At 40.3% G+C, this 15369-nt stretch overlaps 1 protein-coding gene across 1 annotated transcript in view; it reads right to left on the bottom strand.

Moving 5' to 3' along the window:
* Positions 1–348: 348 nt before the first annotated feature.
* Positions 349–15369, bottom strand: part of LOC138592806 (forkhead box protein D2-like) — a 55908-nt gene continuing 40887 nt past the window's right edge. Inside the window, exon 3 of the mRNA XM_069663681.1 lies at positions 349–796. Coding sequence (XP_069519782.1) covers positions 424–796 — 373 coding nt within the window. The 3' untranslated portion in view covers positions 349–423. The remainder of the gene's footprint in view (positions 797–15369) is intronic.

Here is a 15369-nt window from a genome sequence, read left to right as displayed (position 1 = left end):
TATGGAGAAACTGTTCTATATCTTCTTGTGTGGTGTTAGGAGATATGGAAGATGTGTATAACTTAATATTGTTGGAATATACTATTTATATCTTTAGCAGCGAAGAATTGTGCGTCCCCCTGTTTTATAACTGGTATGATATTCGCAAAGATTCTTTCCTTTAACCCTTGGATTCATGACCTACCAATACCTACACTCTTCCATGAGTGGGGTCAAAAATGACCCCAATTAGAATCAATGCGTTTTTGCAATAAACTTAAGAAATGTCTTTAATTTTGGTTAAAGATGATGATTTTCATTATATTTTGGTCAACAAAAGAGTGATTTCATTTTTGACATGTTCATTTATTACTTTTTATTCACATTTTATCACAAAACAATCAATCAATCAGGTATTATCAGTGATAAACAGCTTCCATGCATCTATTGGGGAGACAGTCTAAACCCAGGTGCAGGCCCTGACCGACTTCTCCGAATATTGTGGCTTGGTGTTTTAGCCTGGCTAGGAGGTAACTCTGCCCGGTAAGAGCCCTTGTGGCTCATTCTGTTGGACACAATATCCTTTTCCTCTTCCTCTGTGTCTGACTGATCTTCAGTGGGGGGAGGTTGATTTCCAGGCGGCCTGACATCTCTAGGTGGCCTGACATCTCCAGGTGGACAATAGTCTGGGTCCTCTACATCTGAGATTTCAGATCCTGAGTCAAACCCTCCGATGGGCTCTTCATCCCATCCGTCCAGGATCATTTGTCGGGCAAGGTCCTCAGGAATCCTAGCTGGCCTCCTAGCAGCCATGATACTTTAGATAAGAAAACATAAAAAGGACAATGTTTGAATGGCACACAAAACTATAAATCAATATGTAGCTATGTAAGTAAATGTCTGTGCATTTATAGGTAAGTAAATGTCTGTGCATTTATATGTAAGTAAATGCGCGAGCGCACACACACACACACACACACACACACATACACACATCATTAAATAATCAATAATCGTATAATAGGCTACCTAATGGGTTAGCTTTTATTACAAGGAAGTTATAAATATAGTAAGGGTCTCACTCTCTACACAACAAATACTGCTCTGTGTCTCTTTTTCACTCCCTTTCCACCTCCATTATTTTCATCTCATCCTCAACCTTTTCCGTCTCTCTCTCTTTTCTTCTCTCTTTCAGTTTAACAGAACCAAACACAAAGATCCCTTTTTACATTTCAATATACTACTCTGTAAGGACATTTCTGCTTGCATTTTACTTATTTCTGCCTTTTATTTCTTTTGAATAAAGTTTTTTGAGCAATTTTTAATAAAATAAGCCAAAGTAATTAATTGTTAAATCCTCTTCAATCCAGACCAGCAACAATTCTCCTCATAATTTCATATAAGACTTTTAAGTCTTAAACAGGTTAAATGGGTTTAAATTATTTACTGAGGCTGAGAGTGAATTGTGTTTCGAAGGTTTAAATGCTTAAGAAAGTAAAGTAATCACATTAAATCCAATTTTCCAATGGGTTTGCGTCTGACACCAGAATCTCTGAGTGTCCCTGAATGCCCCACTCAAATCTGCGCCACTGACAGGAGGTGGCGGTAATGCCCTGGAAACTGCTTGCAACCGAAGAAAAAGAAGGAGTCACTTGGGCATGCGCAATAGATCAGACGGAGACACGAGAGTGACGAGCGCTAGGACTGAAAATTGTTTGGCGGATTGCATAAACTGTACTTTGACTGTAGCATCATGTCTACTACTTCTGATGGTTATAGTGACAGGGAAATGGAGTGGATGTTGCCTCGGTCTGTGAGGCTGAAAAGGGCGCATAGAGAAAGACGGGAGAGAGCGAGAAGTAGGTCTAATGAGAGTGAGGCTTGGCCTTGTACTTACAAGAAATTAAGGGATAGCCCGAGAATGGGAATGCAAATGAATCAAATACAGACGTATGAATGGAAAGTAATGATTGATTTTAATCGTGATGGTGTACACTATCACCTGATCAAACTGACAATTGAGGATGAAATCGGGAAAATCAAGTTTGCAAGGTTTATGAGCAACAAATGAGTGCTAATACATGTAGTTAAGCAACAGCAACAGGAGAAGATTCTCCAGATGACATAACAGTTAGGGGAGAGAATGAAAGCTTATGTCCCTGGGACATTAGCTAAGCTGAGAGGAGATATCTCAGGAATACGCCTGAGAATGTCAATGGAAGACGTAAAGAACGAAGTTGAAGGAGGCAAAAGCAATTGAGGCCACCAGGATTAAGAGCAAACGAGATGGAGTTCTAAAAGATACACATTAGTAATTCTACTGTTTGAGAAATCTCTCCCTAAATCAGTACAGGTGGGATACATGAACTACACTGTAAAGGAATACATCCCCAAACCACTTAGGTGCTATGCATGCCAAAGAATGGGGCACACTGCCAAACAATGTAAAGGAAATCTAAGATGCTTAAGGTGTGGAGGTTAGCATGTGTATGGAAAATGTGGAAAGATGCTAAGGTGAAATGCTGTAACTGCGGGAGTGAATACAGTGCTGCATTTGTAGGCTGTGTATTGCAGAAAGAAGCCAGAAAAGCCCAAAGAATCAAAACAATGGAAAAAGTCTCATATGCTGACGCTTTAAGGAAAGTAAGAGGAGAGGGAGTAAATAACAGAAATGACAGGGAAAGGATTCAAAGAAATACAGAGCAGAAGGAAATTAATGCACAAGAAAATCAGGCCCAGATCCGTATGGATCCTGCTCCCATGACCAGTGCCTGTACACACAAATGCAAAATTGATGATAGAATAATGACAGTAAAGAAAGGGAACTTTGTGGCTTTTATCTGCCATACCATGAATGTCGCTGCACAGACGACAAAGAAAAATGATAAAATTAAGACGATAGTGGAGGCAGCTGGAAAGTTCCTTGACATGAAAGACATTTAAGCAGATCACATTCATGATCTGCTGACAACAACTGGAGTAGAAGATTTAAGATGAGGATTAAAGTATTAATCATGGTTTTGCACATACTCCAGTGGAACGCTAGGCTCATAGCCAATGGTCATGAACTTAAAAAGTATATTTATGAGCTAGAAGTAGTTCCTGGTGTGATCTGTGTGCAGGAAACCTGGTTGCGTCCTCATTTAGATTGTATAATCCCTGGGTTCAGCTCAATAAGGCATGACAGAGGAAATAAGCACAGTGGAGGGGGATGTGCCACATTCATCAAAGACGGGCTGTCATATCGGGAGATTTTCTTCCCCTGAAGAGGTAGAGTGTGTTATTGTTGAGCTCTGTAGTTCGGAGAAAGATGGTAACATTAAGGTTATCAATTTTTATAACCTGTATAAAACCTAACCAGCGACATGTTAAAGGAAACAGCAGGGACAGAATATAGAAGGGAAATATGGTGTGGGGATTTTAATGCGCATAACAGCTTAAGGGGCAGCAATCACACTGACAGTAATGGGAATGTTGTTGAGGATATGATGGATTACATTAGTCTGCCTTAATGATGGACAGGGTACACAAATTAATGTAAATGGAAACACAGTATCCTGTATAGATATTAAACTGGTGTCAGATAATTTAGCAAATGCTTGTGAATGGTCTGTCAAAGGGGACTATAATAATAATACATTTTATTTATAAGCGCCTTTCAGGACACTCAAGGTCGCTGTACAAAAAACACAAACAAGAGTAAAAACACCAACAAGAGTAAAACAAACCAGATAAAATACATTAAGAGTGGGTGAGGGACAGTGCTTAGAGTTGGGGAGAGTAGGTGAAGCGGAACAGATGAGTTTTGAGATTCGATTTAAAGATGGGGAGGGTGGTGCAGTTTCGGAGGTCAGGTGGTAGAGAATTCCAGAGCTGGGGAGCAGAGCGGCTGAAAGCTCTGGCCCCCATGGTGCTGAGGCGGGCAGGGGGTACCTATACTCTAGGTAGTGATCATTTCCCAGGTAGTCACTATCATAAATAAAAATGTATACAAAGAGGAGGGTCGCACATTTACAAGATGGTGTTTTAATAAAGCTGACTGGCAGAAATATAAGACATGTAGTGAGGAGACAGCATACCTGATAACAATAGAGGGTAGCGTAGAGGAATGTACGAGTCAAATAACTGAACAACATTTTAAATGCTGCAAATCAGAGTATCCCAAAAAGAACAACTAAGGGGGATAACAAGGTGGTTCCTTGGTGGAGTGAGGAGTGCAACAAAGTTATTAAAGAACGAAACAAGGCTTTCAGAGAGCTACGGAAAATTATGACACCTGAGAATCTTATAGATTATCAAAGGAAAAGGGCAGTGGCTCGTAGAACAATTAAAGAAACAAAAAAGAGGGCTTGGAGAGAATTCTGCTCAACCATAGGTAGAGAAGTTAAATTGAAAGATGTTTGGTCCATGTTTAAGCAAATGAGTGGGAAAAGGAAGTCAATTAAAATGCCAGCACTGATTAGTGGACAAAACATAGTTGTGTTAAATAAAGATAAGGCAGATATGCTAGGCAAGGCATTTGCAGCCGTGCATAGTGGTGAGCATCTTGACATCCCTCATAGACAGCAAAAGGAGGGGGTTCTCAGAGAGAATGTAGATGTTAGGGAGAAGAGGAAAGTCTTTACATCAACACTAGATACCGAGCTAACAATGGAAGAATTTAAAATAGCCTTAAAAGGTACTGGATATACAGCCCCAGGAGAGGATCAGTTATGTTATGCCATGTTCCGGCAGCTCCTAGATGCATCATTGAACAAAATATTAGAACTCTTTAATAAAATCTGGAGAGATGGGGTCATACCAAGCTGTTGGAAAAGAGCAATCATATTACCATTCAACAAGCCAGGGAAGGATCCTACTAATCCTAATAATTATAGACCCATAGACCTGACATCTCACATGTGTAAGTGGATGGAGAAAATAATAGTTAACAGATTGACATATATATTAGAACAGAAAGGGATGATTAGTAACTATCAGTGTGGATTTTGGAAAGGTCGATCCACAGTGGATGCTCTAGTCAGAGTTAGTAATGAGGTTGAAAAGACACTGAAAATGAAAGAGTTAATGGCAATTGTGTTTTTTGACATTGAAAAGGCATATGATTCAATGTGGAGGGAGGGGTTGCTTATTAAGCTAAAGCAAATGGGTGTTGGTGGGAGGATGGATAACTGGAACTGGATAATGGATTTTTTGACTGATAGGAAAATAAGAGTTAAGGTTGGAACAGATATCTCGAAAGATTTTTGCATTAAATCTGCATTATATGCAGATGATGGGGCCATATGGATGAGGGGAAGAAATGTGTCACATGTGATAGAAAACGTAAAGAAAGCCATAATTAAAGTAGAAAAATGGTCTCTTCTGGTTGACTACGAGATGGAGTAGTCACACTTTTCCATGCTCCCACCTCGTCTATTCCTACGTTTCTGTATAGTTCTACTGAAAGTTAAAAACTGCTGCTGACACTCATTTCCAAGCAATAGCAACTCCTCGCGCGAAAAACATGTCCAACAGATCAAAGAAAGAGGAACAAAAGAGAGAAGACTCGGCGGCTAGCGCTGTTATGGCTACGCTAACAACAATGCTAGCGGACCATAAGACTTCCCTCTTGTCAGAGTTTAAGGCTGCTTTCTCCAAACTCGAGGAAAGGCTGGATAACATCCAGTCCACACTTTTGGACCACCAACTTCGCTGGAGTTATCTGCCAACACGACCAGCCAGGAAGTGCTGGATATGGACACAAAGCTAACAACGGTGGCCGAAGAGAATGCTAAGCTAAAAGCCAAACTCATAGATTTGGAAAGTAGGTATCGCCGTAATAACATAAGAATTGTTGGCCTCCCTGAAAACATTGAACAGCCTTCTCTTCTAAACTTCTGGTTGAAGTCTTTGGTGAACAGTTGTTAACATCAGCCCCGGAGCTGGACCGAGCTCACTGCTCGCTAACAGCTAAGCCAGGCCCCAGTGAGAGACCCAGAGCAGTCGTGATATGCTTTCACAGATTTCAGATTCGGGAACTGGTGGTGCGAGAAGCTCGAAAGAGGCAAACTAAAGTATAATCCACGTTTTCCAGGACTACTGCCCGGAAATATTGGAGCATTGGTCCGTGTACCGGGACGTCATGAAAGAGCTCTACAACCTCGGCCTCAAACCAGCCCTCCACTACCCGGCTAAGCTACTCATCATGACCAAAGAAGGGAGAAGACAGCGGCTCGCATCTCTTAGAGAAGCCCAGGATTTCATCTAATCCTACCATCGGCGCAGCCCGGGCACTACGGATGACTGATTTCATTTGGTATGACTGTTTTGATACGATATTAAATGCTGACTACTCTACATTACGAGACCGGATAACTTCAGCTCGGCTGTTTGTTTGTAGCCGCTAATCACGGCTAGTGCTAGGCTAGATTTTAATCCAGGGGCCACACTGCAAGCATTAGCCTTGCAGACTGATAAACAGGCCTGACAAAAGTGCACATAATCCAAGTTTACTTAATGTGCCTAGTTATGTTTTAAATCTTTGTTTACTCTGCTTCCTTTTATAACTTTTTCATTTTATATATTATGCCAAAATTCTAATTTAGCCTGTCGTTGACGTCACTATCAGTATTACTATCTATTCAATAAGTAATACTATTCCTTTTGTTTTTCTTTTTCTTTTTTCTTTTCTTAATGAGTGCTCAGGACATCGTGCACCGTGTTTGTGGAGTTGTTATGTTCTCACTTTGGGTGCACTTAAAAACTGTTTTGGTTTTGAACTGAACTGTTATTTTGGGAGGTGGAAATGCTGGAAGTCAAGTGAAGACATCCATGCAGACACGAGGACAGTGCTCTGCTGTGAAATGGACACATACGATTCGATTTGGACATTTGGGTTTTCAGGTCAGGTTTTAAGGTTAAGTAAATGTTCACGTCGTTCCCCATACGTGACATTGTTGTTTACTGTTTATATGTGTGTGAGAGAGTGTGTGTGTGTGTGTGTGTGTGTGTGTGTGTGTGTGTCTGTGGGTTTGTCTGTATTTCCTCGTTTTTTTTTTTGTTTGTTTGATTGTTTGTTTTTTCTCTCTTCCCTGTCTTGCCCCCCCCCCCCTTCTCCCCCATCATTGCTTTCTGCAGCTGCCAGATACCCCACATCTGTCTTTTCCCCTACCTGCTTGCAGTAATACAGCCCACCCTGCTCACCTGTCTGGACATGACATGGTATGACTAACAACACCAGTAACACACTTAGATTTATCTCATGGAACGTGAGGGGGTTAGGCCGCGCTACCAAAATTGACAGGATAATGACTCATATGCAACATCTCAAAGGAGATATATTCTTCATTCAAGAGACCCATCTTCGCCACAGAGAGATACAACGATTAAAAAGAGGCTGGATCAGCCACATATTCCACTCGAAATTCAGTGAGAGGGACAGGGGCACAGCTATCCTGATTCGTAAAAATGTTCTGTTTGAACTTGACCAAACCATAGAACCCCCAGCTGGTCGTTTTGTTTGTTTCCAGCAAACTACAAAACTCTCCAGTTATACTCGCCAGTCTCCACGGTCCCAACTGGGATGACAGTTCGTTCATGACAAAATTATTTACATCTTTTCCGAACATTGAAAATCATCATATCATTACGGGTGGAGATTTTAATCTGATCCAAGTCCCTATACTGGATAGATCGTCCAACAAACCACTTCCTCTGTCCAAATCTGCTTAGGCGCTGAGTACTTTCACCAAACAGCTGGGACTTACAGACCCATGGAGGTATAAATTTCCTACTGCTAAACTTTTCTCGTTCTTCTCCCATGTACATCACACTTACACTTGTATAGACTTCTTCCTACTAGACAATAGACTACTCCCCAAAATCAACTCATGCGATTATCATAGTATTGTAATTTCAGATCATGCTCTGACGTCAGTCGATCTCTTCATGCACACTCAAAACAGACCCTTTAAAGAATGGCGATTCAACTCTGTTTTACTGGCAGAGGACCACTACAAGCAGTTCCTGCACGACCAAATTAAACTATTCTTTGAACTGAATGACTCGCCAGACATAGGAAGAGGAACGCTGTGGGAGGCGTCTAAAGCCTACATCAGAGGCCAACTCATTTCTTTTGTTTCAAATCTGAATAGGACCGAAACTGCCCACATTACTGACCTACTACAAAATATTAAAGATATAGATGATAAATATGCTTCAAAACCTGACCCTACCCTGTACAACGAACGCCTTAGGCTACAAACAGACCTTGACCTTGCATCGGTCAATAAAGCCAAATTACAAATACTTAGATCCAGACAACGCTTTTTTGAGTCTGGTGATAAGGCTGGGAAGCTCCTAGCCCAGCGGGTCAGAGCGGAGGCGTCCTCGAGACTAATTCCAACTATCCGTTCTAGCATGGGAGAGACTTATACCGATCCTACCAATATCAATGAAACATTTGCCTCATTCTATACTAATTTATAGACTTCGGACTGCCCCCCCTCCTTTAAATGATTTGTTTGATAATATGGCCTTCCCCCAAATAGACATTGAAGCTGCGAAGGACCTCGGCGGGCCCATTACTGTTGCGGAGATTCAAGAAGCCATCAAATCTATGCAGAGCAGTAAGTCGCCTGGCCCGGATGGCTTCAGTGCAGAATATTTTAAGACCTTCTCTGGTTGTTCTTGCTCCAGTGTTAAGAGACATGTACAATGAAGCGTTTTTACATCACCGTCTTCCAGAAACCTTGTCGAGGGCCACTATCTCTCTCATCTTAAAAAAAGAAAAATATCCCCTGCTCTGTAGTAGCTACAGACCAATTTCGCTCCTAAATGTAGATCTAAAAATTCTCTCCAAAGTTCTTGCCCTCCGCCTCCAGCGAGTAATGCCCTCCATCATCTCACTGGACCAAACAGGTTTTATGTCAGGCCAGCAGTCTTCTTACAATACCCAACGTCTTTTAAATATCATCCATTCATCAAGCCCTGAGATAGTGATTTCCCTCGATGCCGAAAAAGCTTTCGACCGGATTGAATGGAAATACCTATTTGAAGTAATGGCAAAGTTTGGTCTTAGCAAGGACTTCATTCTCTGGGTCAGACTATTGTATTCATCCCCGGTAGCGTCGGTGCAAAGAGATTACAACAGATTACCCCCCCCTCGGAAGAGGTACTAGACAGGGATGTCCATTGTCGCCGCACTTATTTGCCATCGCGATAGAACCCCTTGCTCTCTGGTTGCGCGCAGAGGAGGGCTTTAAAGGTATCACCCGGTTTAACACGCTACACAAGGTCTCGCTATACGCGGACGATCTGCTCTTGTACATATCTGATCCAGTTAACTCTCTTCCGGTGGTCCTTGATATCTTGGAACGGTTCGGTGCATTTTCTGGCTACAAACTCAATTATCAAAAGAGCGAGTTGTTTCCAATTAACTCACTAGCTAAACAGCTCCCACGTTCTTTAGCGCCATTTAAATGGGCTGAGAACGGGGTTCGTTATTTGGTTGTTTTCATTACTCCTTCCATGTCTGATATGCTCCGTGCAAACTTTGTACCTCTGGTTGAAAGGTCTGAGAGGGACTTTGACCGCTGGTCCGTTTTACCACTGTCCCTCGTTGGTCGGGTCAATTTAATTAAGATGATCGTCCTTCCAAAATTTCTTTATCTCTTTCAGCATATCCCCATACTCATTACTAAATCATTCTTTGATAAACTAGACAAATTAATATCAAAATTTTTATGGGGAGTCAAACCGGCTCGAATCCGTAAGTCAGTTTTACAATCTTCCAGGCGTGATGGAGGTCTAGCGCTACCTAATTTTAGGCGATACAATTGGGCGGCTAATGTGCAAAAACTCCTTTACTGGATGAGTGATGGATCCGATTCCCTTCCGGCCTGGGTGAACCTGGAGATGGCAACCCAACACTTCTCACTGCACTTCGCCTTATGCTCTTCACTCCCCCTCCCTTTAAAACTTGAGAGTGGAAATGCAATTGTGTCATCCTCACTAAAAATATGGGGCCAGCTCAGGAAAAACTTGGGCTTACAGGGCCCCCCCCGCTCTGACCCCTCTACTTAAAAACCATGTGTTTACACCTTCGAGCACGGACCCTACATTCAAAACCTGGCACAATCGTGGTATCACTGCTGTCAAAGACTTTTACAAAGAAGGAATCTTCTCCTCCTTCACTGAACTCTCCTCCAAATATAACTTACCAAACTCCCACCTTTTTCGTTTCTTCCAGGTTAGAGACTTTGTAAAGAAGCAGTTCCCCCATTTTCCAAACCACCCTCCCGAAACTTTGACTGATACCCTTTTAACTATGGACCCCAATCATAAAAAGTGCATCTCTGTGCTGTACAACTCCCTAGGCTCAACCACCACAAACTCTCTTGCAGTAATAAGAGCTTCATGGGAGAGCGAGTTGAACATTAACATAACAGATTGACTATGGGACTCTGCTCTAAACCTGGTCCACTCCTCCTCGATATGTGCCCGCCACAGCCTTATCCAATGCAAAGTTCTCCATAAAGTTCATTATACTAATGCAAAATTATCCCGAATTTACTCATCGATTAGTGATACCTGCAATAGATGCAAACAATCCCCAATCACTCTCTCTGTGGCAATAAAACGTGCCGTTGCCTATACGACCTTGTTGGCCAGGCGATTGATTCTGTTGGATTGGAAGCTGTCTCGCCCCCCATCACATGGCCGTTGGATTAAAGAAGTCCTCTACAATCTGAAACTTGAGAAACTCAGGTTTTCACTTAAGGGCTGTACTAAGACATTCCAAAGCTCATGGAGTCCTTTCCTGGCATACGTTAACTCTCTTGCCTTATCTCCAGACTCAGATTAAGTCTAAATTGCTCTACTAACCCCTTTACCTCTCTGTGCAAGCTGCTATCCCCCCCTTTCTTTTAGCTTTATTTATCTATTTATTCATTCTGTCTTTTTAAGTCCTGTGAATGTATGCATCCATGGGTTTTTGGGGGTTTTTTTTAAATATTATTTTTATTTTATTTTGTTATTATTATTATTATTATTTAATTATTATTATCTACTTATTAATTTATTTTTTCTGATGTGTGTGGGTATACCGGTTGCCTCTTACTACCATTTTGTTCTATCATTTTCGAGGATTGTCTGTCTCAATATTCTACTTCTTCTTAAGACATTCAACAAAACTCAGTTCAAAGTTTCTTCATAAACATACTGATTGATCCGAATTGAGTTGGATTCACTTTAGGCCTTCATCCAATCCAGTGTGGCACCTGGCCTTGAACCCATGCTTCCACTTCCTTTGTTCCATTTGCTGGGTTCATCCAAAGCTCCTTTTCATTCCTTTCATCCATCCAAGGTAGTTCTTTGACTAATGTATCAGCAATTTCCAGTTGACTTTTGGTCCCTTTGTTTCCTTTGGTGGCTGTGTTGGACTCAAGGTTTGACACGTGCAAATGAAAGATGAGGAGAAGAAATGTCTTCCAGTCGGTCCCAGTGACCATTTATTACAGAAATTTGCTCAACAGATAACTTGAAAACAAACAAAAATGACTTAATATAGTGTATAGCTATGGCCAAACGGTCAAAGAACTGTTGCCTCTCTCAGCCACCCCGGAAGCTGTGAACTCTGGGTAATTATAACTTTTCCCTTCTTGGGCTCCACCTCTGAGGTGTCCACCAGATGGGGTTAGATCCACCTATGGCCATACTACATCACTCACACACACAAAACACACACACTCTCACATACTAATGATAAAGAAACAAGAAAGCGTTAGAATAAACAAAAATCGAAATTTGGCTCCTACAAGATGTATAATATTGGGTGATACCACTTCATCCGTTTCTGAGGTGAATCCCTACATACAGTCGTTGGAAGACAGAAGACAGTTCCCCACTCAATAAACCTTGTATGAATTGAGGTCAGGATACAATATTTATTGAATTGGGGTTTAGAAATGACATTAATTTACAGTGACGTTATTAAAATCGGCATTTTTGTACTGGTTACTTATCAAGGAAAAATGTAGCTCGAGTACTTTCATTTAATGTGGTGTGCTCGCCTACACGCCCACTAGATGGCAGTATTGGAGTATAAGTGGCAACCTGTTGAATTTAGAATACATTGGAAGGGGGTTGATGCTCTGCATGCCCGGTGTACACTTGTTAAGATCTTTTCTGATTAATGCCGACATTTTTAGTGCAGCCAATGGGTATGTTTTTAATGTTATGGTCATGTGAATTATACATTGTGACTATTATGTAAAAAAAAAATCTAATTTAACTTTTATCTTTTCATGAACAGACTGTTAATTAGGAATCTGCTTTCTTGTGTCAGACATCACATTTGTGTTTAGAAAGAAATTCTTGTATAATTGAGACTGGATGAAAACGTGTGTTGTTAACCTTCTGGATGAGAATGAGAACTAGCAGAAAATGTGGAGTACAGTGTCTATGACTGGAAGCTGTGGACCTATAGCCACCCATGGGTTCTGGTCCAAAATGTTAGACATAATACTCTCTATTAGCCTATTTGAAAAATCCGTAGAAAATCAAATAAGCAATATGAGTGCCAACAAACAGCTTCAAGTGTGATCGGACACTGGTGCCGACAGGCAGAGCAAAGTATGTTATTTTGTTTGTTTTTATAATAATCATCGTCAGCAACATCAACAAGGTCAGTATAGTCATCATCAGCATCATCATCATGAATATCCTAATCCACATAATCCACATCCTTAATGTCATCATCATCAGCAGCATCAATATCATTAAGTACAGAGGTGTTCATGAAAGAGCTGGGTCAGGTAGGCAGGAGCCGTTTTTTTCGCCGTTTTGTAAGCAAGCAACAGGGTTTTGAATTTGATGCGAATTAAACGATTTCAACAACCACACAGATGACGACCTTAGTTGTTATGACAAATATGTATACCTGCACACATACATTTTATATATATGCATCTGTATACCCTTTTGTACACCAAGTGAGTGAAATAACTTTATCAATGCTCCCTCTGCCACAGGAACGTGTCTGTGTCCTGTGACGTGCAGAGATGCTCAGAGAGATCTTTCAGGCAGATAAATTCACACAACATACAAAACACAGGAAAGGCAACCATTGTCAATTAGTGTCCTTATCAACCGATTCTTGTTGATTCCCTTTGTTTTGTCTGAGGGTTGTTCAGTCGATAAGAAAGTGTTTATTTGTTAATCCCTTTTTAGGGGTTCCATGGTATAAGAGGTAGAAGGGTTGTTGCTTTTTAACCCCTTTATCTTCTGAAAGGTCATTTCCTGAGGTGTCTGGGGACCTGGGATATCACTGGGAAGCATCACTTTTGTCATCTTTATGACTTTGAGTGCAAAGACCATGAGGAGGTGTCAGGACGTCTGCTCAAACATCCTCCCTATGCCATACATTAGCTGGCTTCACTTGTCGTTATTGACCCAGAGGTCATGTGAAGAGGAAGAAAAAGATTTCTTTTGTTAAGGAGTTAATGATTTTAATTCTTCATCATCAGATCATCCGCTACATCTGTTATGGCCGATATAACTAACTAAATGTTAGCTCAGATCTGCGCTGGTTTCTATGTTAGATTGATAAATGAGGGCCATTGACTTTCATCAGAGTACTATTCTATCAGATACATGCTTAAACATAGTATCTCTACATCTGTGTGCATATTCCCACAGTAGGCTATGAACCGGCAACAGAGGCTGCAAGCTTTGGCTGATCGATATCAGCACCTTGTCAATCGTCAGAATTCAACCCAAAATGAAGGCAACGGAGACAACCCTTCGAGTTAATTTATGCTTGAATGGCACTGTATTAAAATTTAAGTAGAATATTGTATTTAGTGTTTAAAAGTGGATAACAATGGTTATAGGCTGTGATGTTGGAAGAAAGACAAACAAGAAAATGCCCTGATTCTTGTTTAATGGGTTACAATAATTCATATAACATGGGACAAGCTTAATTACTGTTCCACATTAGCTTGTCAATAACATACGGTAATGAGATTTATTTATCTTGGTGTTGAGTGTCTTGATACATAGTAGCAGAAATCCCATAACCTGTATGCCTGTATGTTATACTCATTTTTCATTAAGACTTAGAGGGTTTAGGAGAGCTCAGGCTCCCAGGAGGACAGAACCAGTCAGACAGCGGCTCACCACCATAAGACTGGCTGTTCTTCCAAATGGCCGAGACACTGTATTCATACAAAGGCGTAAGTTGGAGGATCAGGACAGCGTCAAAGACAAGATTGCTTATAACTTCTGTTCACTTAGGCCACCCATCACAAAGACACAGAACCAAGAAAAACACAAGTAAGACAAATTTTATATAAATGAAATGGTTGAACAATGTAGAGTAGCCTTAGTTTCTAAAGGATATTTGCTACACTGAGTAGTAAACTACTTCTGAGTATTATGACATTTCCAAAAAAACAAACGGAAGCGCTTTTTATTAAGGTCATTGTAATAAGCGTTAATTAACAGTTAATAAGACCTTATAAGTCCTTATAAGATGCTTATTAACATTAAATATACATTTATAAGACTATATAAGTGTTGATAATAGTATTATTATCATGTTTTTTTATGAGATTATTAGACATTTATAAGCACTCATAAGATACTTGTAAACAATTTATAGGCAGCTTATGAGCATTTATAAAAGCCTTATAAGTTTATTAGAATTGTTTATAATAGCATTACAAACATATTCATTGAGTCTTACTCACTTACCTATTATGCCTTTGTTAAGACTTTACTATGCTTTACAGTTGCTTTATTATGATTAATACATACTTTACCATGCAGTAATTAGCAATTAATTATGCACTTATTAACAGTTAATTATGCTTTTTGCAGCTCCCATGTGTAATAAGCACTACATGGGGGGCAAAGGTTGATAACATGTAAAAAAAATAAAATTTAAAAAACACTTTCAGACAGCTCCTCTGAATTTTTAAATTTTTCAACAAAGCATTTCACTTGCACATTATAAAACACTTTTTAAAAAGGTAATACCAAAAATGACTAATTCCGTCACCAAAACAGTGGAATTGTTACATAGAAACTGAATTAAACGCTTTAAATATGCATTGTTTGATACATGCGGTGACAAAGTGAATTAGCTAAAACAAACCAAAACAGACCGTGCACTAGTTACATCAACAAAAAAGTGCAATTGTTACACAAAAACAACACTGTGGCAGTCATGCCTTTACCTTATGCTTTCTGTTCTCGCGTGAGACCGTAGCTGTTGCAGTAAGAAGGAAAGAGGAGTTGTTTATGTTGATGTAACTAGTGCACGGCCTGTTTTGGTTTGTTTTAGATAATTCACTTTGTGGCTGCATGTATCAAACGATACATATTTAAAGTGTTTAATTCAGTTTC

This window comes from Semicossyphus pulcher, unplaced genomic scaffold (genome assembly GCF_022749685.1).
Source record: "Semicossyphus pulcher isolate SPU_LCO1_2020_fin unplaced genomic scaffold, fSemPul1.0.p SCAF_15, whole genome shotgun sequence".
NCBI classification, from domain to species: Eukaryota; Metazoa; Chordata; class Actinopteri; order Labriformes; family Labridae; genus Semicossyphus; species Semicossyphus pulcher.
This window is presented reverse-complemented; position numbering and strand designations above follow the sequence as displayed.